The sequence below is a fragment of the Chrysemys picta genome, unplaced genomic scaffold, assembly GCF_011386835.1.
Source record: "Chrysemys picta bellii isolate R12L10 unplaced genomic scaffold, ASM1138683v2 scaf305, whole genome shotgun sequence".
Taxonomy (NCBI): Eukaryota; Metazoa; Chordata; order Testudines; family Emydidae; genus Chrysemys; species Chrysemys picta.
In genome coordinates this window covers 2,159-28,217 of record NW_027053012.1, presented here as the reverse complement: position 1 = coordinate 28,217, position 26,059 = coordinate 2,159, and the positions used below count along the sequence as shown (strand labels likewise).

At 44.1% G+C, this 26,059-nt stretch overlaps 1 protein-coding gene across 1 annotated transcript; it reads right to left on the bottom strand.

The window, feature by feature from the left end:
• Positions 1-20,842: 20,842 nt before the first annotated feature.
• LOC135978547 (olfactomedin-4-like) lies at positions 20,843-25,354 on the bottom strand. The gene is made up of 3 exons (XM_065579448.1): positions 25,128-25,354; positions 24,139-24,302; positions 20,843-22,798 (listed from the first exon to the last, which is right to left on the bottom strand). The coding sequence occupies exons 1-3, from the start codon at positions 25,311-25,313 to the stop codon at positions 22,000-22,002; spliced, it is 1,149 nt and encodes a 382-aa protein (XP_065435520.1). The 5' UTR covers positions 25,314-25,354; the 3' UTR covers positions 20,843-21,999.
• Between the last annotated feature and the right edge of the window lie 705 nt (positions 25,355-26,059).

The window sequence follows — 26,059 nt, the reverse complement described above, 5'->3', positions numbered from 1 at the left end:
AGGCCAGACCAGGAAGAAATCAAAGAAGGCAAAATAAGAGCGAGAAAACCAAGTGAACAGAGCCAGGAACAGAAGGAAAGAGAGTCAGGCAAGCCAAGCAAAGAAAGACACAGGCAAGTGGAGCCAAGCAAGGAAACATCCACTGAAGCCAAGCAAGTCAAGAAAAAAGCTAGGCAGGCCAATTCCTGAGGAAAGACTCAGGTCAACCAAGCAGAGAAAACAAAAGAAAGCCGAGAAAGTCAAGCCAAGTGTTGCTGGAACACTAGAAGTCTGCAACATGTCTGAGACTGAGTCGGAGTCTGAGTCTGAGCACTCTGGTGAGACCTCAACCGCAAAAGACCCTAAGGCCAAAATCACCCGTTCTTCCCGGGCTGGGCTGCAGTTCTCTGTCAGTCGCATAGACAGATTGCTCCGCAAAGGACAATTTGCAGACCGTATTGGAGCTGGAGCCCCAGTATATATGGCCGCGGTGCTTCAATAAGTGACTCATGAGATGGTGGATATTGCTGGGGAAGTCGCTGCACGCAGCAAGAAGCGTCGGATTTCCCCACGCCACTTGCAGCTGGCCATTCACAGCGACTCAGAGCTCAAGAAACTGCTGGGAGGGGTCACCATCTCTCAGGGCGGAGTCCTGCACTTAAATCAGCCTGTGGTTTTACCTTCCAAGAAGAGGAATGGCAGGAGAGCCATCAAGAGAAGGATTGCCCCTGCTCCTGTCCCTGTGAAGTGAGAACAGAGCAAAGGGGAGACTGCCAGCCCAGATTTGGGAGAAATGACATTGACTTGATTGCAAGGCTCTTTTCAAATGCATCAGTATGGTCTAATAAAAGCAGTTAAAATGCCTGGTCTTCTTTTGTGAATTAATTTCCTCTTTTACTAGCCTACAATTTTAAGGGATCATTCAGTTGGTCAGGTAGCTGCATTGATAATATGGTATAAAAGCCTTGAAAGATAGAACTCCATCATTTCATTAAGAAATTGACATCAGAAATTGTCTAAATGGTGTCAAGTATCAGAGGGGTAGGCGTGTTAGTCTGGATCTGTAAAAAGCGACAAAGAGTCCTGTGGCACCTTATAGACCAACAGACGTATTGGAGCATAAATGTCTAAATCGTGTAGCTTCCGGGAGGTGATTTCTGTGTTTTTTTCAGGCATTTCCCCAATAGATTGAAGGTTAGGAACATTTTTCCCATAGTGAAGTTGATGTGTCTTGCATATTTTGTGAAAACAGAAAAAAGAACAAACTCATGACAGAAAAATTTAATCCATTGCACATGAAGGATAAAGCCTATGGGCCTGGTTTTTCTTTTCCTTTTGTTCTTTTTGTTTTGTTTTGTTATTTTTTAGTTACCCCATTATAAAACCATTGACTCGTTTAGAGTAATATCAGATTTATACAGTATAAGTGATACTAGAATCAGGCTTTCTGAAATTATTAAATACCTGGAGGGGTTCACATACACTTTGATCACCTTTTTAAAGGGAAAACATTACCCACTTGCCAGCACACAGGTATACAGGGAGACTTACAAGTAAAAGAGAGCCATCTGCAGACCATTGTCCTGGTTAATGGGAGTCATCAAGATTCCAAACCACCATGAATGGCCCACACTTTGCATAATTACAATAGGCCCTCAGAGTTATATTTCATATTTCTAGTTTCAGATACTTGAGTGGTACATTTAGACAAATAGGATGACCACACTCAGTAGATTATAAGCTTTGTAATGATACCTTACAAGAGACCTTTTGCATGAAGCATATTCCAGTTACCTTATATTTAACTCATTAGCAGATTTTCATAAAATCATATAGAGTGCAACATCACCCAATGGATTTGGCCTGATGTGAGGGGTTCTCTGCAGATGCTGTTTTTAAACCGCTCTCAGAAAATAGCTCACGAACAAGAGAAGCGACTAATCAAAGCTGAGAGTGACAAATGGTGAACACTTGGGTTTCTGGAATGGCAAAGAACCCTTACCATGGGCTTGGGTGCCATGAGGGTTCTCTAAGAGACGGGAAGCATCACCAAGTTAAGGGCTCCAGAGAAACTGGCCAATATTTTCAAACTTTAGGATGCCTGAATTTCCACCCCTAAACCCACTTTTAAGCAACTAACTAAAAGTGACCTGATTTCCATAGGTGCTGAGCACTCCAAACTCCTAGTGAAATCAACAGGAGCTGTGGGTGCTCAGCTTCTCTTCAAATCAGGCCACTTATAAGTTATTTAGGTGCCTAATTTAAGGCATCTAATTTTCAAAATGTAACCAAAGCCTATTTCATGCCGTTACAGGATGAGTTTTGCTAATAGCAGATATCACCGACTAAAAATCCAACACAAACGGTGAATGAATGGGAATGATGTCATCAAAGGATGACATATCCCCTCTGGCTTGGGTAACAAATGAAGTAGCTGCCCATTGGTTCTCAGACACACTGAGGTTATAAAAGGCTGCAGGCTCAGTCAGGGTTAGCATACTACTGTGGTGATTTCAAGAGGTGGCTTAGCCAAGCCACAGCCACACTTTGTCAGGCCAGTCAGAATCAGGCCAGACCAGGAAGAAATCAAAGGAGGCAAAATAAGAGCGAGAAAACCAAGTGAACAGAGCCAGGAACAGAAGGAAAGAGAGTCAGGCAAGCCAAGCAAAGAAAGACACAGGCAAGTGGAGCCAAGCAAGGAAACATCCACTGAAGCCAAGCAAGTCAAGAAAAAAGCTAGGCAGGCCAATTCCTGAGGAAAGACTCAGGTCAACCAAGCAGAGAAAACAAAAGAAAGCCGAGAAAGTCAAGCCAAGTGTTGCTGGAACACTAGCGGTCTGCAACATGTCTGAGACTGAGTCGGAGTCTGAGTCTGAGCACTCTGGTGAGACCTCAACCGCAAAAGACCCTAAGGCCAAAATCACCCGTTCTTCCCGGGCTGGGCTGCAGTTCTCTGTCAGTCGCATAGACAGATTGCTCCGCAAAGGACAATTTGCAGACCGTATTGGAGCTGGAGCCCCAGTATATATGGCCGCGGTGCTTCAATAAGTGACTCATGAGATGGTGGATATTGCTGGGGAAGTCGCTGCACGCAGCAAGAAGCGTCGGATTTCCCCACGCCACTTGCAGCTGGCCATTCACAGCGACTCAGAGCTCAAGAAACTGCTGGGAGGGGTCACCATCTCTCAGGGCGGAGTCCTGCACTTAAATCAGCCTGTGGTTTTACCTTCCAAGAAGAGGAATGGCAGGAGAGCCATCAAGAGAAGGATTGCCCCTGCTCCTGTCCCTGTGAAGTGAGAACAGAGCAAAGGGGAGACTGCCAGCCCAGATTTGGGAGAAATGACATTGACTTGATTGCAAGGCTTTTTTCAAATGCATCAGTATGGTCTAATAAAAGCAGTTAAAATGCCTGGTCAGATACTTGAGTGGTACATTTAGACAAATAGGATGACCACACTCAGTAGATTATAAGCTTTGTAATGATACCTTACAAGAGACCTTTTGCATGAAGCATATTCCAGTTACCTTATATTTAACTCATTAGCAGATTTTCATAAAATCATATAGAGTGCAACATCACCCAATGGATTTGGCCTGATGTGAGGGGTTCTCTGCAGATGCTGTTTTTAAACCGCTCTCAGAAAATAGCTCACGAACAAGAGAAGCGGCCAATCAAAGCTGAGAGTGACAAATGGTGAACACTTGGGTTTCTGGAATGGCAAAGAACCCTTACCATGGGCTTGGGTGCCATGAGGGTTCTCTAAGAGACGGGAAGCATCACCAAGTTAAGGGCTCCAGAGAAACTGGCCAATATTTTCAAACTTTAGGATGCCTGAATTTCCGCCCCTAAACCCACTTTTAAGCAACTAACTAAAAGTGACCTGATTTCCATAGCCACACTTTGTCAGGCCACTCAGAATCAGGCCAGACCAGGAAGAAATCAAAGAAGGCAAAATAAGAGCGAGAAAACCAAGTGAACAGAGCCAGGAACAGAAGGAAAGAGAGTCAGGCAAGCCAAGCAAAGAAAGACACAGGCAAGTGGAGCCAAGCAAGGAAACATCCACTGAAGCCAAGCAAGTCAAGAAAAAAGCTAGGCAGGCCAATTCCTGAGGAAAGACTCAGGTCAACCAAGCAGAGAAAACAAAAGAAAGCCGAGAAAGTCAAGCCAAGTGTTGCTGGAACACTAGAAGTCTGCAACATGTCTGAGACTGAGTCGGAGTCTGAGTCTGAGCACTCTGGTGAGACCTCAACCGCAAAAGACCCTAAGGCCAAAATCACCCGTTCTTCCCGGGCTGGGCTGCAGTTCTCTGTCAGTCGCATAGACAGATTGCTCCGCAAAGGACAATTTGCAGACCGTATTGGAGCTGGAGCCCCAGTATATATGGCCGCGGTGCTTCAATAAGTGACTCATGAGATGGTGGATATTGCTGGGGAAGTCGCTGCACGCAGCAAGAAGCGTCGGATTTCCCCACGCCACTTGCAGCTGGCCAATCACAGCGACTCAGAGCTCAAGAAACTGCTGGGAGGGGTCACCATCTCTCAGGGCGGAGTCCTGCACTTAAATCAGCCTGTGGTTTTACCTTCCAAGAAGAGGAATGGCAGGAGAGCCATCAAGAGAAGGATTGCCCCTGCTCCTGTCCCTGTGAAGTGAGAACAGAGCAAAGGGGAGACTGCCACCCCAGATTTGGGAGAAATGACATTGACTTGATTGCAAGGCTCTTTTCAAATGCATCAGTATGGTCTAATAAAAGCAGTTAAAATGCCTGGTCTTCTTTTGTGAATTAATTTCCTCTTTTACTAGCCTACAATTTTAAGGGATCATTCAGTTGGTCAGGTAGCTGCATTGATAATATGGTATAAAAACCTAGAAAGATAGAACTCCATCATTTCATTAAGAAATTGACATCAGAAATTGTCTAAATGGTGTCAAGTATCAGAGGGGTAGGCGTGTTAGTCTGGATCTGTAAAAAGCGACAAAGAGTCCTGTGGCACCTTATAGACCAACAGACGTATTGGAGCATAAATGTCTAAATCGTGTAGCTTCCGGGAGGTGATTTCTGTGTTTTTTTTCAGGCATTTCCCCAATAGATTGAAGATTAGGAACATTTTTCCCATAGTGAAGTTGATGTGTATTGCATATTTTGTGAAAACAGAAAAAAGAACAAACTCATGACAGAAAAAATTAATCCATTGCACATGAAGGATAAAGCCTATGGGCCTGGTTTTTCTTTTCCTTTTGTTCTTTTTGTTTTGTTTTGTTATATTTTAGTTACCCCATTATAAAACCATTGACTCGTTTAGAGTAATATCAGATTTATACAGTATACGTGATACTAGAATCAGGCTTTCTGAAATTATTAAATACCTGGAGGGGTTCACATAAACTTTGATCACCTTTTTAAAGGGAAAACATTACCCACTTGCCAGCACACAGGTATACAGGGAGACTTACAAGTAAAAGAGAGCCATCTGCAGACGATTGTCCTGGTTAATGGGAGTCATCAAGATTCCAAACCACCATGAATGGCCCACACTTTGCATAATTACAATAGGCCCTCAGAGTTATATTTCATATTTCTAGTTTCAGATACTTGAGTGGTACATTTAGACAAATAGGATGACCACACTCAGTAGATTATAAGCTTTGTAATGATACCTTACAAGAGACCTTTTGCATGAAGCATATTCCAGTTACCTTATATTTAACTCATTAGCAGATTTTCATAAAATCATATAGAGTGCAACATCACCCAATGGATTTGGCCTGATGTGAGGGGTTCTCTGCAGATGCTGTTTTTAAACCGCTCTCAGAAAATAGCTCACGAACAAGAGAAGCGGCCAATCAAAGCTGAGAGTGACAAATGGTGAACACTTGGGTTTCTGGAATGGCAAAGAACCCTTACCATGGGCTTGGGTGCCATGAGGGTTCTCTAAGAGACGGGAAGCATCACCAAGTTAAGGGCTCCAGAGAAACTGGCCAATATTTTCAAACTTTAGGATGCCTGAATTTCCGCCCCTAAACCCACTTTTAAGCAACTAACTAAAAGTGACCTGATTTCCATAGGTGCTGAGCACTCCAAACTCCTAGTGAAATCAACAGGAGCTGTGGGTGCTCAGCTCCTCTTCAAATCAGGCCACTTATAAGTTATTTAGGTGCCTAATTTAAGGCATCTAATTTTCAAAATGTAACCAAAGCCTATTTCATGCCGTTACAGGATGAGTTTTGCTAATAGCAGATATCACCGACTAAAAATCCAACACAAACGGTGAATGAATGGGAATGATGTCATCAAAGGATGACATATCCCCTCTGGCTTGGGTAACAAATGAAGTAGCTGCCCATTGGTTCTCAGACACACTGAGGTTATAAAAGGCTGCAGGCTCAGTCAGGGTTAGCATACTACTGTGGTGATTTCAAGAGGTGGCTTAGCCAAGCCACAGCCACACTTTGTCAGGCCAGTCAGAATCAGGCCAGACCAGGAAGAAATCAAAGAAGGCAAAATAAGAGCGAGAAAACCAAGTGAACAGAGCCAGGAACAGAAGGAAAGAGAGTCAGGCAAGCCAAGCAAAGAAAGACACAGGCAAGTGGAGCCAAGCAAGGAAACATCCACTGAAGCCAAGCAAGTCAAGAAAAAAGCTAGGCAGGCCAATTCCTGAGGAAAGACTCAGGTCAACCAAGCAGAGAAAACAAAAGAAAGCCGAGAAAGTCAAGCCAAGTGTTGCTGGAACACTAGAAGTCTGCAACATGTCTGAGACTGAGTCGGAGTCTGAGTCTGAGCACTCTGGTGAGACCTCAACCGCAAAAGACCCTAAGGCCAAAATCACCCGTTCTTCCCGGGCTGGGCTGCAGTTCTCTGTCAGTCGCATAGACAGATTGCTCCGCAAAGGACAATTTGCAGACCGTATTGGAGCTGGAGCCCCAGTATATATGGCCGCGGTGCTTCAATAAGTGACTCATGAGATGGTGGATATTGCTGGGGAAGTCGCTGCACGCAGCAAGAAGCGTCGGATTTCCCCACGCCACTTGCAGCTGGCCATTCACAGCGACTCAGAGCTCAAGAAACTGCTGGGAGGGGTCACCATCTCTCAGGGCGGAGTCCTGCACTTAAATCAGCCTGTGGTTTTACCTTCCAAGAAGAGGAATGGCAGGAGAGCCATCAAGAGAAGGATTGCCCCTGCTCCTGTCCCTGTGAAGTGAGAACAGAGCAAAGGGGAGACTGCCAGCCCAGATTTGGGAGAAATGACATTGACTTGATTGCAAGGCTCTTTTCAAATGCATCAGTATGGTCTAATAAAAGCAGTTAAAATGCCTGGTCTTCTTTTGTGAATTAATTTCCTCTTTTACTAGCCTACAATTTTAAGGGATCATTCAGTTGGTCAGGTAGCTGCATTGATAATATGGTATAAAAGCCTTGAAAGATAGAACTCCATCATTTCATTAAGAAATTGACATCAGAAATTGTCTAAATGGTGTCAAGTATCAGAGGGGTAGGCGTGTTAGTCTGGATCTGTAAAAAGCGACAAAGAGTCCTGTGGCACCTTATAGACCAACAGACGTATTGGAGCATAAATGTCTAAATCGTGTAGCTTCCGGGAGGTGATTTCTGTGTTTTTTTCAGGCATTTCCCCAATAGATTGAAGGTTAGGAACATTTTTCCCATACTGAAGTTGATGTGTATTGCATATTTTGTGAAAACAGAAAAAACAACAAACTCATGACAGAAAAAATTAATCCATTGCACATGAAGGATAAAGCCTATGGGCCTGGTTTTTCTTTTCCTTTTGTTCTTTTTGTTTTGTTTTGTTATTTTTTAGTTACCCCATTATAAAACCATTGACTCGTTTAGAGTAATATCAGATTTATACAGTATAAGTGATACTAGAATCAGGCTTTCTGAAATTATTAAATACCTGGAGGGGTTCACATAAACTTTGATCACCTTTTTAAAGGGAAAACATTACCCACTTGCCAGCACACAGGTATACAGGGAGACTTACAAGTAAAAGAGAGCCATCTGCAGACCATTGTCCTGGTTAATGGGAGTCATCAAGATTCCAAACCACCATGAATGGCCCACACTTTGCATAATTACAATAGGCCCTCAGAGTTATATTTCATATTTCTAGTTTCAGATACTTGAGTGGTACATTTAGACAAATAGGATGACCACACTCAGTAGATTATAAGCTTTGTAATGATACCTTACAAGAGACCTTTTGCATGAAGCATATTCCAGTTACCTTATATTTAACTCATTAGCAGATTTTCATAAAATCATATAGAGTGCAACATCACCCAATGGATTTGGCCTGATGTGAGGGGTTCTCTGCAGATGCTGTTTTTAAACCGCTCCCAGAAAATAGCTCACGAACAAGAGAAGCGACTAATCAAAGCTGAGAGTGACAAATGGTGAACACTTGGGTTTCTGGAATGGCAAAGAACCCTTACCATGGGCTTGGGTGCCATGAGGGTTCTCTAAGAGACGGGAAGCATCACCAAGTTAAGGGCTCCAGAGAAACTGGCCAATATTTTCAAACTTTAGGATGCCTGAATTTCCGCCCCTAAACCCACTTTTAAGCAACTAACTAAAAGTGACCTGATTTCCATAGGTGCTGAGCACTCCAAACTCCTAGTGAAATCAACAGGAGCTGTGGGTGGTCAGCTTCTCTTCAAATCAGGCCACTTATAAGTTATTTAGGTGCCTAATTTAAGGCATCTAATTTTCAAAATGTAACCAAAGCCTATTTCATGCCGTTACAGGATGAGTTTTGCTAATAGCAGATATCACCGACTAAAAATCCAACACAAACGGTGAATGAATGGGAATGATGTCATCAAAGGATGACATATCCCCTCTGGCTTGGGTAACAAATGAAGTAGCTGCCCATTGGTTCTCAGACACACTGAGGTTATAAAAGGCTGCAGGCTCAGTCAGGGTTAGCATACTACTGTGGTGATTTCAAGAGGTGGCTTAGCCACGCCACAGCCACACTTTGTCAGGCCAGTCAGAATCAGGCCAGACCAGGAAGAAATCAAAGGAGGCAAAATAAGAGCGAGAAAACCAAGTGAACAGAGCCAGGAACAGAAGGAAAGAGAGTCAGGCAAGCCAAGCAAAGAAAGACACAGGCAAGTGGAGCCAAGCAAGGAAACATCCACTGAAGCCAAGCAAGTCAAGAAAAAAGCTAGGCAGGCCAATTCCTGAGGAAAGACTCAGGTCAACCAAGCAGAGAAAACAAAAGAAAGCCAAGAAAGTCAAGCCAAGTGTTGCTGGAACACTAGCGGTCTGCAACATGTCTGAGACTGAGTCGGAGTCTGAGTCTGAGCACTCTGGTGAGACCTCAACCGCAAAAGACCCTAAGGCCAAAATCACCCGTTCTTCCCGGGCTGGGCTGCAGTTCTCTGTCAGTCGCATAGACAGATTGCTCCGCAAAGGACAATTTGCAGACCGTATTGGAGCTGGAGCCCCAGTATATATGGCCGCGGTGCTTCAATAAGTGACTCATGAGATGGTGGATATTGCTGGGGAAGTCGCTGCACGCAGCAAGAAGCGTCGGATTTCCCCACGCCACTTGCAGCTGGCCATTCACAGCGACTCAGAGCTCAAGAAACTGCTGGGAGGGGTAACCATCTCTCAGGGCGGAGTCCTGCACTTAAATCAGCCTGTGGTTTTACCTTCCAAGAAGAGGAATGGCAGGAGAGCCATCAAGAGAAGGATTGCCCCTGCTCCTGTCCCTGTGAAGTGAGAACAGAGCAAAGGGGAGACTGCCACCCCAGATTTGGGAGAAATGACATTGACTTGATTGCAAGTCTCTTTTCAAATGCATCAGTATGGTCTAATAAAAGCAGTTAAAATGCCTGGTCAGATACTTGAGTGGTACATTTAGACAAATAGGATGACCACACTCAGTAGATTATAAGCTTTGTAATGATACCTTACAAGAGACCTTTTGCATGAAGCATATTCCAGTTACCTTATATTTAACTCATTAGCAGATTTTCATAAAATCATATAGAGTGCAACATCACCCAATGGATTTGGCCTGATGTGAGGGGTTCTCTGCAGATGCTGTTTTTAAACCGCTCTCAGAAAATAGCTCACGAACAAGAGAAGCGGCTAATCAAAGCTGAGAGTGACAAATGGTGAACACTTGGGTTTCTGGAATGGCAAAGAACCCTTACCATGGGCTTGGGTGCCATGAGGGTTCTCTAAGAGACGGGAAGCATCACCAAGTTAAGGGCTCCAGAGAAACTGGCCAATATTTTCAAACTTTAGGATGCCTGAATTTCCGCCCCTAAACCCACTTTTAAGCAACTAACTAAAAGTGACCTGATTTCCATAGCCACACTTTGTCAGGCCAGTCAGAATCAGGCCAGACCAGGAAGAAATCAAAGAAGGCAAAATAAGAGCGAGAAAACCAAGTGAACAGATCCAGGAACAGAAGGAAAGAGAGTCAGGCAAGCCAAGCAAAGAAAGACACAGGCAAGTGGAGCCAAGCAAGGAAACATCCACTGAAGCCAAGCAAGTCAAGAAAAAAGCTAGGCAGGCCAATTCCTGAGGAAAGACTCAGGTCAACCAAGCAGAGAAAACAAAAGAAAGCCGAGAAAGTCAAGCCAAGTGTTGCTGGAACACTAGCGGTCTGCAACATGTCTGAGACTGAGTCGGAGTCTGAGTCTGAGCACTCTGGTGAGACCTCAACCGCAAAAGACCCTAAGGCCAAAATCACCCGTTCTTCCCGGGCTGGGCTGCAGTTCTCTGTCAGTCGCATAGACAGATTGCTCCGCAAAGGACAATTTGCAGACCGTATTGGAGCTGGAGCCCCAGTATATATGGCCGCGGTGCTTCAATAAGTGACTCATGAGATGGTCGATATTGCTGGGGAAGTCGCTGCACGCAGCAAGAAGCGTCGGATTTCCCCACGCCACTTGCAGCTGGCCATTCACAGCGACTCAGAGCTCAAGAAACTGCTGGGAGGGGTCACCATCTCTCAGGGTGGAGTCCTGCACTTAAATCAGCCTGTGGTTTTACCTTCCAAGAAGAGGAATGGCAGGAGAGCCATCAAGAGAAGGATTGCCCCTGCTCCTGTCCCTGTGAAGTGAGAACAGAGCAAAGGGGAGACTGCCACCCCAGATTTGGGAGAAATGACATTGACTTGATTGCAAGGCTCTTTTCAAATGCATCAGTATGGTCTAATAAAAGCAGTTAAAATGCCTGGTCTTCTTTTGTGAATTAATTTCCTCTTTTACTAGCCTACAATTTTAAGGGATCATTCAGTTGGTCAGGTAGCTGCATTGATAATATGGTATAAAAGCCTAGAAAGATAGAACTCCATCATTTCATTAAGAAATTGACATCAGAAATTGTTTAAATCGTGTCAAGTATCAGAGGAGTAGGCGTGTTAGTCTGGATCTGTAAAAAGCGACAAAGTGTCCTGTGGCACCTTATAGACCAACAGACGTATTGGAGCATAAATGTCTATATCGTGTAGCTTCCGGGAGGTGATTTCTGTGTTTTTTTCAGGCATTTCCCCAATAGATTGAAGGTTAGGAACATTTTTCCCATAGTGAAGTTGATGTGTATTGCATATTTTGTGAAAACAGAAAAAAGAACAAACTCATGACAGAAAAATTTAATCCATTGCACATGAAGGATAAAGCCTATGGGCCTGGTTTTTCTTTTTCTTTTGTTTTGTTTTGTTTTGTTATTTTTTAGTTACCCCATTATAAAACCATTGACTCGTTTAGAGTAATATCAGATTTATACAATATAAGTGATACTAGAATCAGGCTTTCTGAAATTATTAAATACCTGGAGGGGTTCACATAAACTTTGATCACCTTTTTAAAGGGAAAACATTACCCACTTGCCAGCACACAGGTATACAGGGAGACTTACAAGTAAAAGAGAGCCATCTTCAGACGAATGTCCTGGTTAATGGGAGTCATCAAGATTCCAAACCACCATAAATGGCCCACACTTTGCATAATTACAATAGGCCTTCAGAGTTATATTTCATATTTCTAGTTTCTGATACATGAGTGGTAGATTTATACAATTAGGACTCTCTGATTAAACCCTGTGTATGCATGTTATACTGCACTGCCTCTAATTTCACATCCACACTAAGGACCAAGGACAGCTAAAACGCCATCAAAATCCACTCCAGCAAATCCTTCAAAAGGAGCTTTCAAGTGGACAGCAAGAGCCGCCTTCTGCTCCAGCCAACTGCCCTGCCTGATGTTCCCTGTATGTGAATAACAAAGGCTGTGTCTATGTGCAGCTCAGAGATCCCCAGCCCACTGCCCCTCAGTGTGGGCAGCTCCACCCAGTAATGAACCATTCTTGTATTTGCCTCTTTTTTGTTTTTTCATTAATTCTTTCTTTGTTTCTTTTGTTTTGTTTCATTCTTTTAGGTTTTTTGTTTCATTCTTTATTCACACCTTCATTCCTTCACGTATCGTGTCCCTGTGTTTCCCTCACTGTTCTGAAGGAACTCTTTGTCCTAAGATTCTTCAGTCCAATTCTGCACTCAGAGACGTAGCTTTGTTTTTCAGCTTTAGCATCTCGTAGCTTTAGCTTTAGGATCTCCAAGTGGCGCATGAAGCAAACTATTTTTTCCCACTGCTGTCTGTCCAGAGCAAGACGTTTGACTCCACTGTAAGTTGTCTCCATGATGGCAACATCCTTTTCAATCATCCTGATCAGAAAAGTAGATGCATTTCCAGTTGAAATCTGTGACAATTGCATCCACTTGAGTTCTATGGTTTTTTTCTTTCCCAGGCAGTGAGGTTTCTCCGGTGCATTAATAGCAATGGATTGTGTCTCCATTGCAGATACAAGCATCTGCCTGGAGGATTTGAGTCATAAGTGAATCTGAATCTGAATTAATGAAGTGGAAAATAGAGGGTAGAGGCAGGTCTGTCCGAAAGCTGTTTGAGAACTGCCACAGTGTTAAATGCAGGATGGGAGTGACTGGGGTTTTATTGTCAGGATTATTTTCCCTTTGTTCTACACAATCCCGAGATACAATATACTTGTGTCCAAAAAGATATCTGGTTTCAGTCTCTCTGCAGACAGTGAATCTGTCCTGCACAGCACCCTTGCTGAAAAGTTTGACCTTCTCCTTTCAGACAGGTCGCTTCCCACCATTGCCCAAGCTCCCTGAATGATAAGAACCAGCCAACTGGGAAATGGGGGAGAGGAGGGTTTAAAACAGGATTACCGATTATAAATATTGGAACAAATCTGTGGCACCCAAGGACTTCCCTGTTGTCACTCTGCTGCACTGCATGGTCCCTCAGGGCTGCACTGTGACTGTGCACAAAGGCCTCAGCTTTTCCTACCCCAAAACCCCAGGCCTCAATGACTGGAGCTAAAGGAGATTCTCCACTAGCTGTTAGCAGTATAGAGCCTACAACTAAGCACTTCTTATTCCATCTAACAATGCCCTGCAGTGCACACATACACTAGACAGTTGAGTACAGTGTTAGTGCTGTTTTATAATGGGGATGATTCACGTTTGCTTCCTGCCCCCATTTAGCCACCTTGTTGTTATAGGAATGAATACAAACCACAACATGCATATGACCAATGAATAATTTACATTGTAGTTCCCACATTGCAGCTGCCATTGTAAGTACACTGGGTTCTCTCCAGCCTAGGGTGGCCATATGTCCCATTTTGGCCAGGACAGTCCCTTTTTTAAGCCCTGTCCTGGCTGCCCTGACTTTTTTTGGCAAAAGTGGGCATTTGTCCCATTTGCTTTTGTAGTGTGGTGCAGGGTGGAGGGGCGATGGTAGCCCTGGACAGGGGGACAGGCAGTGCTCAGGTAGGGGGCAGGCAGGGCACCAGTGAGCAGCGACAGCCTCGCGCGGGGGGCAGGCAGGGCTCCAGTGAGTGGCGACAGCCTCGTGTGTGAGGCAGGCAGGACTTGAGCGAGCAGCGGCCCCAGCCCTGCATGGGGAGAGTGGCTCAGGCAAGCAGCTTGGGCCAGCCCCTTGCAGTGTCCTGTTTTCTGTTTGGGAAATATGGTCACCCTACTCCAGCCACAACCCTGTGGCGCTTGAGTCCCCTGAAGCACTTCCTCCTGCTGAGACACCTGTTGCCCGTTCCTGATAGTAGGACCTCTCCCCAAATGTGATTTGTATTCAATGGACTCAGTTAACACGGTCCAATAATTTGTACTATGGTCCTAGTCAAACAGCTGGAACATTAGATCCCTCACCCTACATGGAACTTACTGTGCTTCATGGCAACACCCTTTCTGTCTCTAGGTGTTTATAGAGCACTGTAGAAGGGCTCGGCCCAGGCTCGTCCCTCTGCGGGGCTGTGGGGTATCCCACCGCCTCGCAATAGTTCGCTATGGGCCCAAGCCCTGCGTCAGGGCGGGCCAGTAAACAAACAGTCAGGAGCTCAGGCCCTTAGGCAGGGTCTGAGCCAATAGTTCAATATGAGCCCAGGCCCTGGGTCATGGCAGGGCAGTAAACAAACAGTAAATGCCACCAGCACTCCCAGCTATCTCTGTGACACCACAGATTTCCTGAGAAAACTACAATGCATTGGTGACCTCCCAGAAAACACCATCCTAGCCACCATGGATGTAGAGGCTCTCTACACAAAAATCCCACACACAGATGGAATACAAGCTGTCAGGAACAGTATCCCTGATGATGACACAGCACAACTTATTGCTGAGCTCTGTGACTTTATCCTCACGCACAATTATTTCAAATTTGGTGACAATATATACCTCCAGACCAGTGGCACCGCCATGGGCACCCGCATGGCCCCACAATATGCCAACATTTTTATGGCTGACCTGGAACAACGCTTCCTCAGCTCTCGTCCACTCATGCCCCTTCTCTACCTACGCTATACTGATGACATCTTCATCATCTGGACCCATGGGAAGGAGACCCTGGAAGAATTCCACCATGATTTGAACAGCTTCCACCCCACCATCAACCTCAGCCTGGACCAATCTACACGGGAGGTCCACTTCCTAGACACCACTGTACAAATAAGCGATGGCCACATTAACACCACCCTATACTGAAAACCCACCGACCGCTACGCCTACCTTCATGCCTCCAGCTTCCACCCCGGTCATACCACACAATCCATCGTCTACAGCCAAGCACTGAGGTACAATCGCATCTGCTCCAACCCCTCAGACAGACCAACACCTACAAGATCTTCACCAAGCATTCTCAAAACTACGATACCCACACAAGGAAATAAAGAAACAAATCAACAGAGCCAGATGTGTACCCAGAAGCCTCCTGCTACAAGACAGGCCCAGAAGAGAAACCAACAGAACTCCACTGGCCATCACCTACAGTCCTCAGCTTAAACCTCTCCAACGCATCATCAGTGATCTACAACCCATCCTGGACAATGATCCCTCACTTTCACAGACCTTGGGAGGCAGGCCAGTCCTCGCCCACAGACAACCTGCCAACCTTAAGCATATTCTCACCAGCAACCATGCACCGCACCATAACAACTCTAACTCAGGAACCAACCCATGCAACAAACGTCGATGCCAACTCTGCCCAGATATCTACACCAGCAACACCATCACAGGACCTAACCAGATCAGCTACAACATCACCGGCTCATTCACCTGCACGTCCACCAATGTTATATATGCCATCATATGCCAGCAATGCCCCTCTGCTATGTACATTGGCCAAACTGGACAGTCACTACGCAAGAGGATAAATGGACACAAGTCAGATATCAGGAATGGCAATATACAAAAACCTGTAGGAGAACACTTCAACCTCCCTGGCCACACAATAGCAGATGTAAAGGTAGCCATCTTACAGCAAAAAAACTTCAGGACCAGACTCCAAAGAGAAACTGCTGAGCTCCAGTTCATTTGCAAATTTGACACCATCAGATCAGGATTAAACAAAGACTGTGAATGGCTATCCAACTACAGAAGCAATTTCTCCTCCCTTGGTGTTCACACCTCAACTGCTAGCAGAGCACCTCACCCTCCCTGATTGAACTAACCTCGTTATCTCCATACTGATTTATACCTCCCTCTGGAGATTTCCATTACTTGCATTTGAAGAAGTGAGGTTCTTACCCACGAAAGCTTATGCTCCCAATACTTCTGTTAGTCTCAAAGGTGCCACAGGACCCTCTGTTGCTGTTTCCAACACAATGTTTACATATTGTTTTCAAAGCCAATTTATATTCAATCCACATAGCTGCACGCATGAAATTTCAGACAAAAACACAGATGCATAAAAAATCCCAGGCATGCTATTATTTATTGCTTGTATCCCAGAAGTACCTAGAGGCCACAATTGGTGCTCAATGCTGTTCTAATGCAGAGCAAAAAGGCAGTTCCTCCCTAGAAGAACATACATCAAAATTGAAGCTAAGAGGTAACAAGTAATTGTAACATCAATTTAAAAGAATGAGGGATAAACAATGAGGGTAAAAGTAACAAGACCACGAGTTTACAGAGGCCAACTATGTGAACAGATAGACAGTTTTGAGTTGGTTCATGTCTTTAATATAATTAAGTACGATAAATATCAAAAGTTCCTACTGGAGACATCTGCTTAGCTGTAATCAGTTGGCAACTGACCACAGGGATCTGGAAGAAGTTGGTCTTAAGGTGCTATTTGGAGAAGCACAGTGTAATGGATTTATGGATTAGTTTAGAGGGAGTGATCCTGCATAAGAGTCAGAATGGAAGAAAATGGGAAGGTGCTTATGTGACAGGTGAACTAATGGATGATAGGGGCTGACAGCATTGGCAGAGCAGAAGAGGCAGGATTGGATACAAGAGTAGACAAGTGGGGAAGGGTTAGGTTGTGAAAGTCCCATACAGGAGGAACAAAAAGCTTGCATATGACATGTTCTATGGGACTCGAGAAGGGGACTGACATTGTCACTGTGACAGGTCAAAAAGGTGACTTTGCAACATCATTTTGACTAGACAGGAGAGTGAGGTGGGTGCCAGGAAGGTCCGAGGGGATGCAGATAAGCACCGGAGAGAATTTTAGTCATGTAGACTGAGGGAATAGGCCTGATAATGGAAATGCGAGAGAGGAAGAAGTGGCAAGGTTTGGATCCAGCTTGGATACATGGCTCTAGAGAGGGTGAAAAGTCAGAGATGACTCATGATGAGTCTGAGTGACAGGAAGGTATGATAGTACTGACAATAGTGACTGAGAATGCAGTGGAGATCTCAAGAGGAATGAAAGGAGCTCAATTTTAACCAAGTTACAATGAAATAAATAGCAAAATATCCACAAGGAGATGATCGACAGACAGGCCAAGATGCAAGACTGTGGAGAGGAATCAGGTCAGGAATGGATCTCCAAACAACTGAATTTGTGTCCAGGTGTCGGTTCATTGCAATCTCACTCCCATTGAAGAAAAAGGAAGTTTTGTCATTTGTTTCAATGGAAGGCGCTTGCTTTCCCATCGCATTGCCGATCAATTTTGCAAGCATGTGCAGGGACTGGGGACACCGTGCTCCTCTTTGTAAATTGGAGAGTACCATATCAGAAACTCATTAACAGTATGAGGCCATTTGGGACCTACCCTAAATTAGGCACCTCCATGACTGTGAAGAGGCACTCTCTCTTTGGACAGTACAGAAAGGCATGGAGCTGTCCAGCTGATGTGACACTCAAAAATTGCACGTGAGAAATGCACAAAATCCGCTAGACTTGCCCTTTGCTTTAGTCTTTCTGATATTAGATACAGAGTGAGCTGACATTGCACAGCCTGTTTGGTAAATAGGAACCTCCTACAAAAGAAAGTCGACTGGTTTGGCCCTGCCTGCTACTAGCAAGTTTGTTGCTAATCACAAGATTTCTCACAGTGACAATAAGATGCGGTGACAGCTTAGAACTGAGTAATGGTCCAGGCTTAAACAGTCATTAGTGCAGGACTAGAACTTGGGTCTGTAAACTAGATACTGTAATCCCACTGCTATAGAGTCATTCTGACTGCTCTTTGGCCCACTGACTATTTAAGTATTTCATACAAAGTGAAGCAGCTTCAACAGGTGAGATTATGAAAGCCCCTCACCCGACTCTTCCTGTAGCTCAGTGTTTAGCATAGTCACTTGGGCAGCGAAAGACCTGGGTTCAAGTGCCTGCTCTGACACAGGAAGAGTGGGGATTTGAACCCTGGTCTCCCACAACCAGGCTGAATGCTTTAAATACTGTGTATAAAAGGGCATCACAACCTCCAAGTTGCCTTTTCTTTTCCCCCTTCAGACAGGGGTGACCTGGGTTAAATACCTAATTCTAGGAGAGGGTTCACAGCTGTGAATCCCAAGTGGCATTACGTGAACTCCAGCCCAACCCTCAGCATTTGCGACTGGCTAGCTTCTGCAACATCCCACTCAGCTTCTGTGAATCCCATTCTTAGATGCCCAACTCTCCACATACATTTATAGGGAGCCTGTGTACCTGAGTCAGGGCTGGAGATTCCACTAAGTGGCAGGGGACCTAAAGTTAGGTGTTGCAACACTGAACCTAAGTCCTCTTTTTGCATTGCTCCTTATCCCCAAATTGCTCCTTAAAATGTGATGCCATATAGAGCTGCATTTTATGTCTGTGACTAGGGCAACCCTTGCGTATTAATGGGATGCCACCCCAAAAAATGTGAAGGAAGAAATTCACTGCTGTCTTTTAGTTTTTTATAGTTAAACAAACCCTCAGTTGAACTATTGTGAATTCTTTAAAGGCCCATGCTCATGGATCAGATTACTGTGCCAGTGATGGCTGGCTTTTAAATTCATTTCACACACTTTCAGGGAACAGAAGCAGATACAGTAACTCCTCACTTAATGTTGTAGTTATGTTCCTGAAAAATGCAACTTTAAGCGAAACGATGTTAAGCAAATCCAATTTCCCCGTAAGAATTACTGTAAATGAAGGTGTTTTATTCACCAGACAAAAGACTATATTATCTATCTATCTATTTATAAATACACACACACAGTATAAGTTTTAAACAAACAATTTAATACTGGTACACAATGATGATGATTGTAAAGCTTGGTTGAGGTGGAGGAGTCAGAAGGTGGGATATTTTCCTTACTGCTAAATGATGAACTAGCAATTGGCTGAACCCTCAAGGGTTAACTCTCTCACTCTGCAAGGCAGCAGGAATGAAGGGAGATATGCACATTTCCCTTAAGTACACTGCCTTATTAATTAGATCAGTTTGCTGAGACCGCAGCTGCTGCAAGCTCCCTCCGTCCTGAGCCCTGCTCTATGGAAGATGGGGTAAGCAGGGTGCAGGAGCAGGGTGGAGGGGGACACCCTGACATTAGCCCCCCTCTTCCTTCCCTCCCCCCCACAGCACAGCAAGCAGTAATATCAGGGAGCAGCTCCAAGGCAGAGGGCAGGAGCAGCACATGGCAGTGGGGTTGTGTTAGCTGAATTGCAGGCAGCTACTGCACAGGGAACTTAAGGGAGCAGGAAGCTGATTGGAGGGCTGCCAGTCCACCCTGGTTCCAAGCCCCCAACAGCTACCTGCAATGGGCTGCTCTTCCTGCATGCAGTAGACCAGGGATAGGCAACCTTTCAGAAGTGGGGTGCCGAGTATTCATTTATTCACTTTAATTTAAGGTTTCGCGTGCCGGTAATACATTTTAACGTTTTTTAGAAGGTTTCTCTCTATAAGTCTATATTATACAACTAAACTATTGTTGTATGAAAGTAAACAAGGTTTTCAAAATGTTTAAGAAGCTTCATTTAAAATTAAATTAAAATGCTGATCTTACGCCGCCAGCCTGCTCAGCTCGCTGCCAGCCTGAGGTTCTGTTCACCTAGGCCGGCAGCGGGCTGAGCGGGGCCTGGACACCGGCTGGCAAGAGGCCGGCAGCCGGGACCCCAGCCCTGGGGGGGTGTTCAGGGGTCAGGGCAGAGGGCTGGGGGGAATGTGGGGGTGCAGGGCAGAAGGCTGGGTGTGTGGGGGGAGTTCAGGGGTCAGGACAGAGGGCTGGGGGTGTGGAGGTGCAGGGCAGCAGGCTGGATGTGGGTGGGAGTTCAGGGGTCAGGGCAGAAGGCAGGGTGTGTGTGGGGGGGTGCAGGGCAGGGGGCTGGAAGGGATATGTCCTCTTCCACCCCCTTCCTCAAGGCCCCGACCCTACCTCTTCTCTGCTTCCACTCCGGAGCAGGGAGCACGCTGCCGCTCCTCCCCCTTGCAAGGGCCATCAGCTGATCGGCGGCAGGGAGAGGGAGGGAGAAGGGCTGGAAAGCAGCACGCTGGGGGAAGAAGCTGCGAAGGAGGGAAGCTTGGCTGCTGCAGGAACAAGCTTCTGCCTCCTGCCCCCACAGGGGAGAGCGATGGGGCTGAGTGGGGCTGTGGGCCAGGACCATGGCAGGCAGGAGTTTGCCAATCAAAATCGGCTTGCATGCCACATTTGGCACGCGTGCCATAGGTTGCTGACCCCTGCAGTAGAAAGCAGGCGGCTGCCAAATGACGTTAGAAGGGAGCATTAAACAGGCATGTTCCCTAATTGATCAGCAACATAACAATGTTAACCCGGACGACTTTAAGTGAGGAGTTACTGTACTTGGTAAGTGGCAGCATCTGACTTAAAAATGTGTCATCAGCCTCACACCTCTCAAGTAACATCTCAACTTGGTGGGGAATGTTAATCTAACTGGTGAACATATTTCAATGGGTGGAAATAAAGTCCCTCCTATAGTTACTGACATATTGACTCACACCTTTGTGTTGTTCCAGGAGCACTTAAACACACTAAGCCCAAAGGAATACAATTTCTGTTTCCAATATCATTTGGTGAAGCTGGCTTCTTGCTGCATCCCAAATGTTTCCCAGCTGTTGCGAAATGACAAACAACTATAGGGTTTGGATTTTTATAACCATTTATTAAACAAAAATTAATCATTCACATCTACTGATCCAGATTATAAGAAGACAAAGATAAAGACAGAATTAATAATAGAAAACCAGCAAACATTTACTGCATTTTCATAACTGTTCATCTCACTATTTCTGACATGATTACAGTACAGATATTGATAAAAAAAAATCTTGTGTCATTTTAAAAATAAAGAGCATATGATTTTGTCCCAACTTCAGTATTCTGTAACTGATAGATATGTGCTAGATTCACCCCCGATGTAAGGTAATTGATGCCAATGGAATTATTCTGCCAATTAATTTGGCTCCTTGTTTTCAGAGTGTTTTTGAAAGATTCTAATGGAGATCACAGTAATTGCAGACTAAATGGACTCAGAGGACTAAGTGGAGCATGTAGGATGGCATAGCTTATGTTCTGTTGTAGCATGTGCCATATACCAAGGGACTGCTTTCATTGGGCTTTGGATCAGGCCCCCAAGACACAGTACTAAGAAAATGCAACCATCCAAAAATGGTTAATAAGGTTTTTTCATGAAGTGCAACTTTAGGAAAGTAATGCATTGGAGCCCTGCCATTTAAAATACATTGATGGGTTGCAAGAAGGAGACAAGGCAACCGTTTCCACAGCTTCAGCTTAACCAATGGCTGCTCTTTAAAGATCAAGTTCTAATTCTCCTCTAATTTTAATGTTTTAGTAATTATTTGAGGGCAATATTTAATATGATATTTATGGCCTTGCATACGTTGAGCAATGATGATGAAACAGCCGTTTAGTTTCCATGTGTCATCCAAATAGACATTCCTCCAAATGCACATCAGTGTGTGAGCAATCTCCCTATCATGATCCATGTTCTGTGAATCACTAAGTCATCTATTTAATCTATTTTTTATAGCAGAGACATTTCTAGTACTCCTGGTGCCATTGTAGCTAAACACCAGTTAAAAAGCTATGAACCTAATCTTGCACCCAATTGTTACCAGGCATAGAGCTTATTATCCTTCAATGGGACAGCTCATGGGAATAAACCTTATGACCAGGAGCTACTTTTGGTAGGATTAGGCCCTAATTTAACATTCACATTGTCCAAAGGGATATAAAAATCAGACTTTTTGTGATCTCTAGTTGTTGTGTTTATTCATATCAGTGTAACATAGGTTGAAAAATAAGATTGTATTTAACAAGGTAGCCATCATTGTAAACATACAGGACTCGGTCTGAGGGGTTATAGTTGATACTTTGAATTGTTTCTAACATTTTATCCATAATTATGCTAATTTTACCTTCCTGTTCAGTGTTTGTGTCGTATGTGTAAAATATTTCCTTTTTCCTAGTGTTGACAGGTCTTGTGGCATATAGAATACCACAGATGATGAAAGCGTTGGAAATGGATGGCTTGTACTGCCTTGTATTCCAAGTATGGAGCACATCAAGTGTGGTCTCATTGAGTCTGCTAATCATAATGTTACCTGTGTTGTCCTCGGTTGAATAAATTACCCACAATCCACTTTCATCCACAACAAAGTCCATATCTTGCCACCCAACACCAGCATAAGAGAAACGGTTACCATAAGCAGCATTCGGCAGAGTTTTCCTCACAGCCAATGCGTTTGTGTTTAAATCAAGCTTGCCCATATCTCTTGAATTATATACATTGTAATACATGAAGTTATTGTAAACTGCGGTGCCACTGCCTTCCCCATATTGAATTTTTAACTCTCTAGCATTTTTTAATAGCAGCAAATCATCATAGGAATTATGAAGTCTGTAATATTCTAAGAGTCTCCCATCTGTGTTCAAAGGTGCAACCCAGTATAGGTCCTTCTGCGGAGTCCGAAGAGAGGAATCCCTACCCCAGGAACCATATTTGAAGGAAAATCCTCTCCAGTTCAGTTGTACAACATAGGGCTGGCTGATATTCACAAGCCCACCATGATCACAGCTGCATGTAAGCAAAGAGAAAATGCAGGCTTTTTAAAGGGCATGATTAGGAGAGAGGATTTAGTGTGTGTGCTTTATAAGCATTGAGAACAGAGATAAATAAACAAAGACAGAACTATCCTCTCACACCTAAAGCTGGTCCCTCTTATGGAGGGTTGAAGAACATCAGTGGAGCAGAATCAGGAAACTCATCTGGGCCTCAGTGGCAGCATGAGCAGGTGCCCAATGCCAGAAACATCTTCTGAGCAGTCCACAAAATACAGAGCAATGTGAAGAGTGGGGAGAATCCTTATGGCTTGTCTGAAGATGCTCTCCACGGGAAATGATTGGAACACACCTGCCACTTGGAGAAAACTGCTGCTTGCAAATGCAAAACATTTTTTCTTCAGAAATAGAGGGATCAAATTTATTCCTGGCAGTGATGATTTATCAGCATCCAGATAGAGGGATGCACTGGCCTAGAGGCAGGACAATATCTTTGTGGCCTTTCAGTCTAACTATTGGTAACGTCCGCAGAATCCAATGCAAATGTGTATTTAACTGTAATTGTAAAGTTTGTGGCAGTCTATGAAATACGGTTTTGAAGTGAAACTCACCATCTCTCTCTTGCTTTTGTCTGTCCACCTTTCCTAAGCTCCACTGTCTCCTTTCTCCTCTTGTATCTCTTTTCCCACACCTCTCTCCCCCTGCCTGACCGCGGTGCCAAAGCATGTGGGGATCTGGAATTCACTCACTGCCCTCACTGCTGGGAGTGGGAAGCAGATTTCATTTCTTCCTGGGGCTTCTGTGGAGCCCTGCTGATGGAAGCGGACGAGATACTGTGTTGAATTGCTGCCTCCCACCCCCTCAGCCACCTGAGTCATGCCCCTTCTTGGTCAGCACCAGCCATTTGTTGGGCTTGGTTGGCCAGAGCAGAGGTTAGAGCCATTTTGTGTATCGCTACCTCTGGCATTATGGTTTGTTCTTAACTGTCGACATATTGAATCTATTACTGAACTTAACTCACAGCAATCTTATTTCAAAATTAAATGGATATTAATTTCTTCTATAAATCTGTGATTTGTTTCAAATAGTATTGCTGGTACTGAGGTACTATTAAGAGAGTTTGGATGAAGGGCAAAACATTACTTTTCATACTTTTGTACTATTTTCCAACTTTTTCCACTTGAAAAACAGTAAGAGTATGTGAAAATGTTTGTTTCCTGCCCTCATCTTTCATATCAGCCTGTTGCTGAAAGTTAGTACATCTGGCAAATTTTCCAAGACTTGTGATTTATTGTCATTTCATTTAACTCAGTCTTGTTCCTACTTCTCCCATCCCTTCTCATGTGATTTATACACGAATGCTTACCTGGTGGGAAATAGGAGGGTGTTGTGGTTTGATTTCTATGTTTTTCACATTCCTTCAATCGATTCTGGAGAGCCACAATTTCTCGATGGATTGTAAGGATATTATTTTTGTCCAATGATTCCAGATCATTTACCATGAGAGTCAGATTCTTGATCTAGAGAAATAAAAATTCTGCATGACTTTAAATTACAGTCAACTTTATTTCAAACATTTTAGACTGGATTTATCATTTCAAAAAAGGTGCTGCAGAACAAGTTTTAGGAAATGTTCCCAAAGAACAAGTTTTAGTATGAACATCCAGTCTCAAGCTAATGTGTGTAACTACAAGAAAATGTTTGTGATTTTAGCACTCAGTCATATACCATAATGCTAAAGTTCACCCCAAAATGTCCAATAAGGCTTACTTGGTTATTAACTGTTACTGGTAAATAATTTCAGCCTTGCAGACGTGTCTTGGAAGTTTACCTGCCCAGATAAATAATCTACTCATTTAATGTTGAAGACAGTGAAGAAACTAATGATATTTTACTTACCATCAAAAGCAGTTATTCACTCAGGTGAGTGAGTGATAACAAATTTGAAAAGCTGATTCATTGAATATTGGGAAGGGGTTCTTGATTTTATATTGATTGGGTCACTACCCTAATAAGTTATGTTTTTAATTATATTTGTTGGAGCACAGAAGCTTTCAGGCATGGGTACCCATAAATTCATATTTATTATAATAATGTACACAGTATATTTATTTAATATAGCAGCATCCAAGAACTTTAGCTTTCAGTCACACAAATGATAAAAATTGCCATTTTTTGCCACATATGAAGAAACATGCTAACATGCTTAAGGCCAAGATTTGCTTTAATGTACATTGATTTAAATCCAGAGCAACTCTACTATTGTCAGTGGAGACATTCCAAATGTCACTGCTGTAACAGAGAACTGAATGTTTCTGAATGGCAGAATAACCCACATACTCTACCTCCACGTATAGTTGTTCAACAATCACATTGCTTCCAACAAGTGTGGATTTCAGCTGAGTGACCAGTCTCTCCATTTCATTGATTTCCAGTTTCAGCAACTGAAAGTCCAACTCAGTGTAAGAAACACTGGTCGACTCCATATGTTCCACTTTGATGGTTAGGTTTCGGATTTTCTGTTCATACATTTCAGTTGCTTTGGTATATTGGCTAACCTAAAAAAAAAAAAAAAAAAAGCAAATTTTCAAGTTCAGTTTAGCGAATGTAACAGGCATGTTTGACATCTTCTTTACATCTGTGCAATCCCACTGGGACTGCATGTGAATTAATGAGGGCAGAATTTCATTCATAATCTTCACTTTTTTATTCCACACTCTAACAAGGGCAACCACATTGTGAGCAACCCCTCATGGACAGAAGTCATCCTGCAACACCAGCCTCTGTTTCCCGCACAAGGGCCCCTTATGCAGACTCCACACACTTTTTCTGAGCTCAAAATACCCCTCCTTGGGGCCAGGGTTTATTCACAAAATATAAACTACAAATAAAACAGAGTCCCAAATTAAAGTCCAACAAGCAAACGTTTCTCTTCCTGCTCCCAAGCCTCCCGGCATGGAGAGCTTTTGCTGTCTTTCCCCTGTTCTCTCAGGGTCCCCCTTGCCTTAGCAGGCTACTGCCAGCACTTCCTAGCTGGAATCTTTGGCTACATCTATACCGGCCTGCAGTTCGGCCTGCAGGGTGCACTAAAGTGCTGCTCTGTAACTCCCCCATGTGGATGCCAGGGACTTGAACTAGCAGGTTCCTTCTTCACATTGACGTAGTCCTGTTTGAAAAGGATTGCGTGAAGGCAAACTAGGAACCTTATGGGTTGCATCTGCAGCATTCACACAAGTGAGTTACAATGCAGCATCTTGGTGCGCATTGCTATTCACAC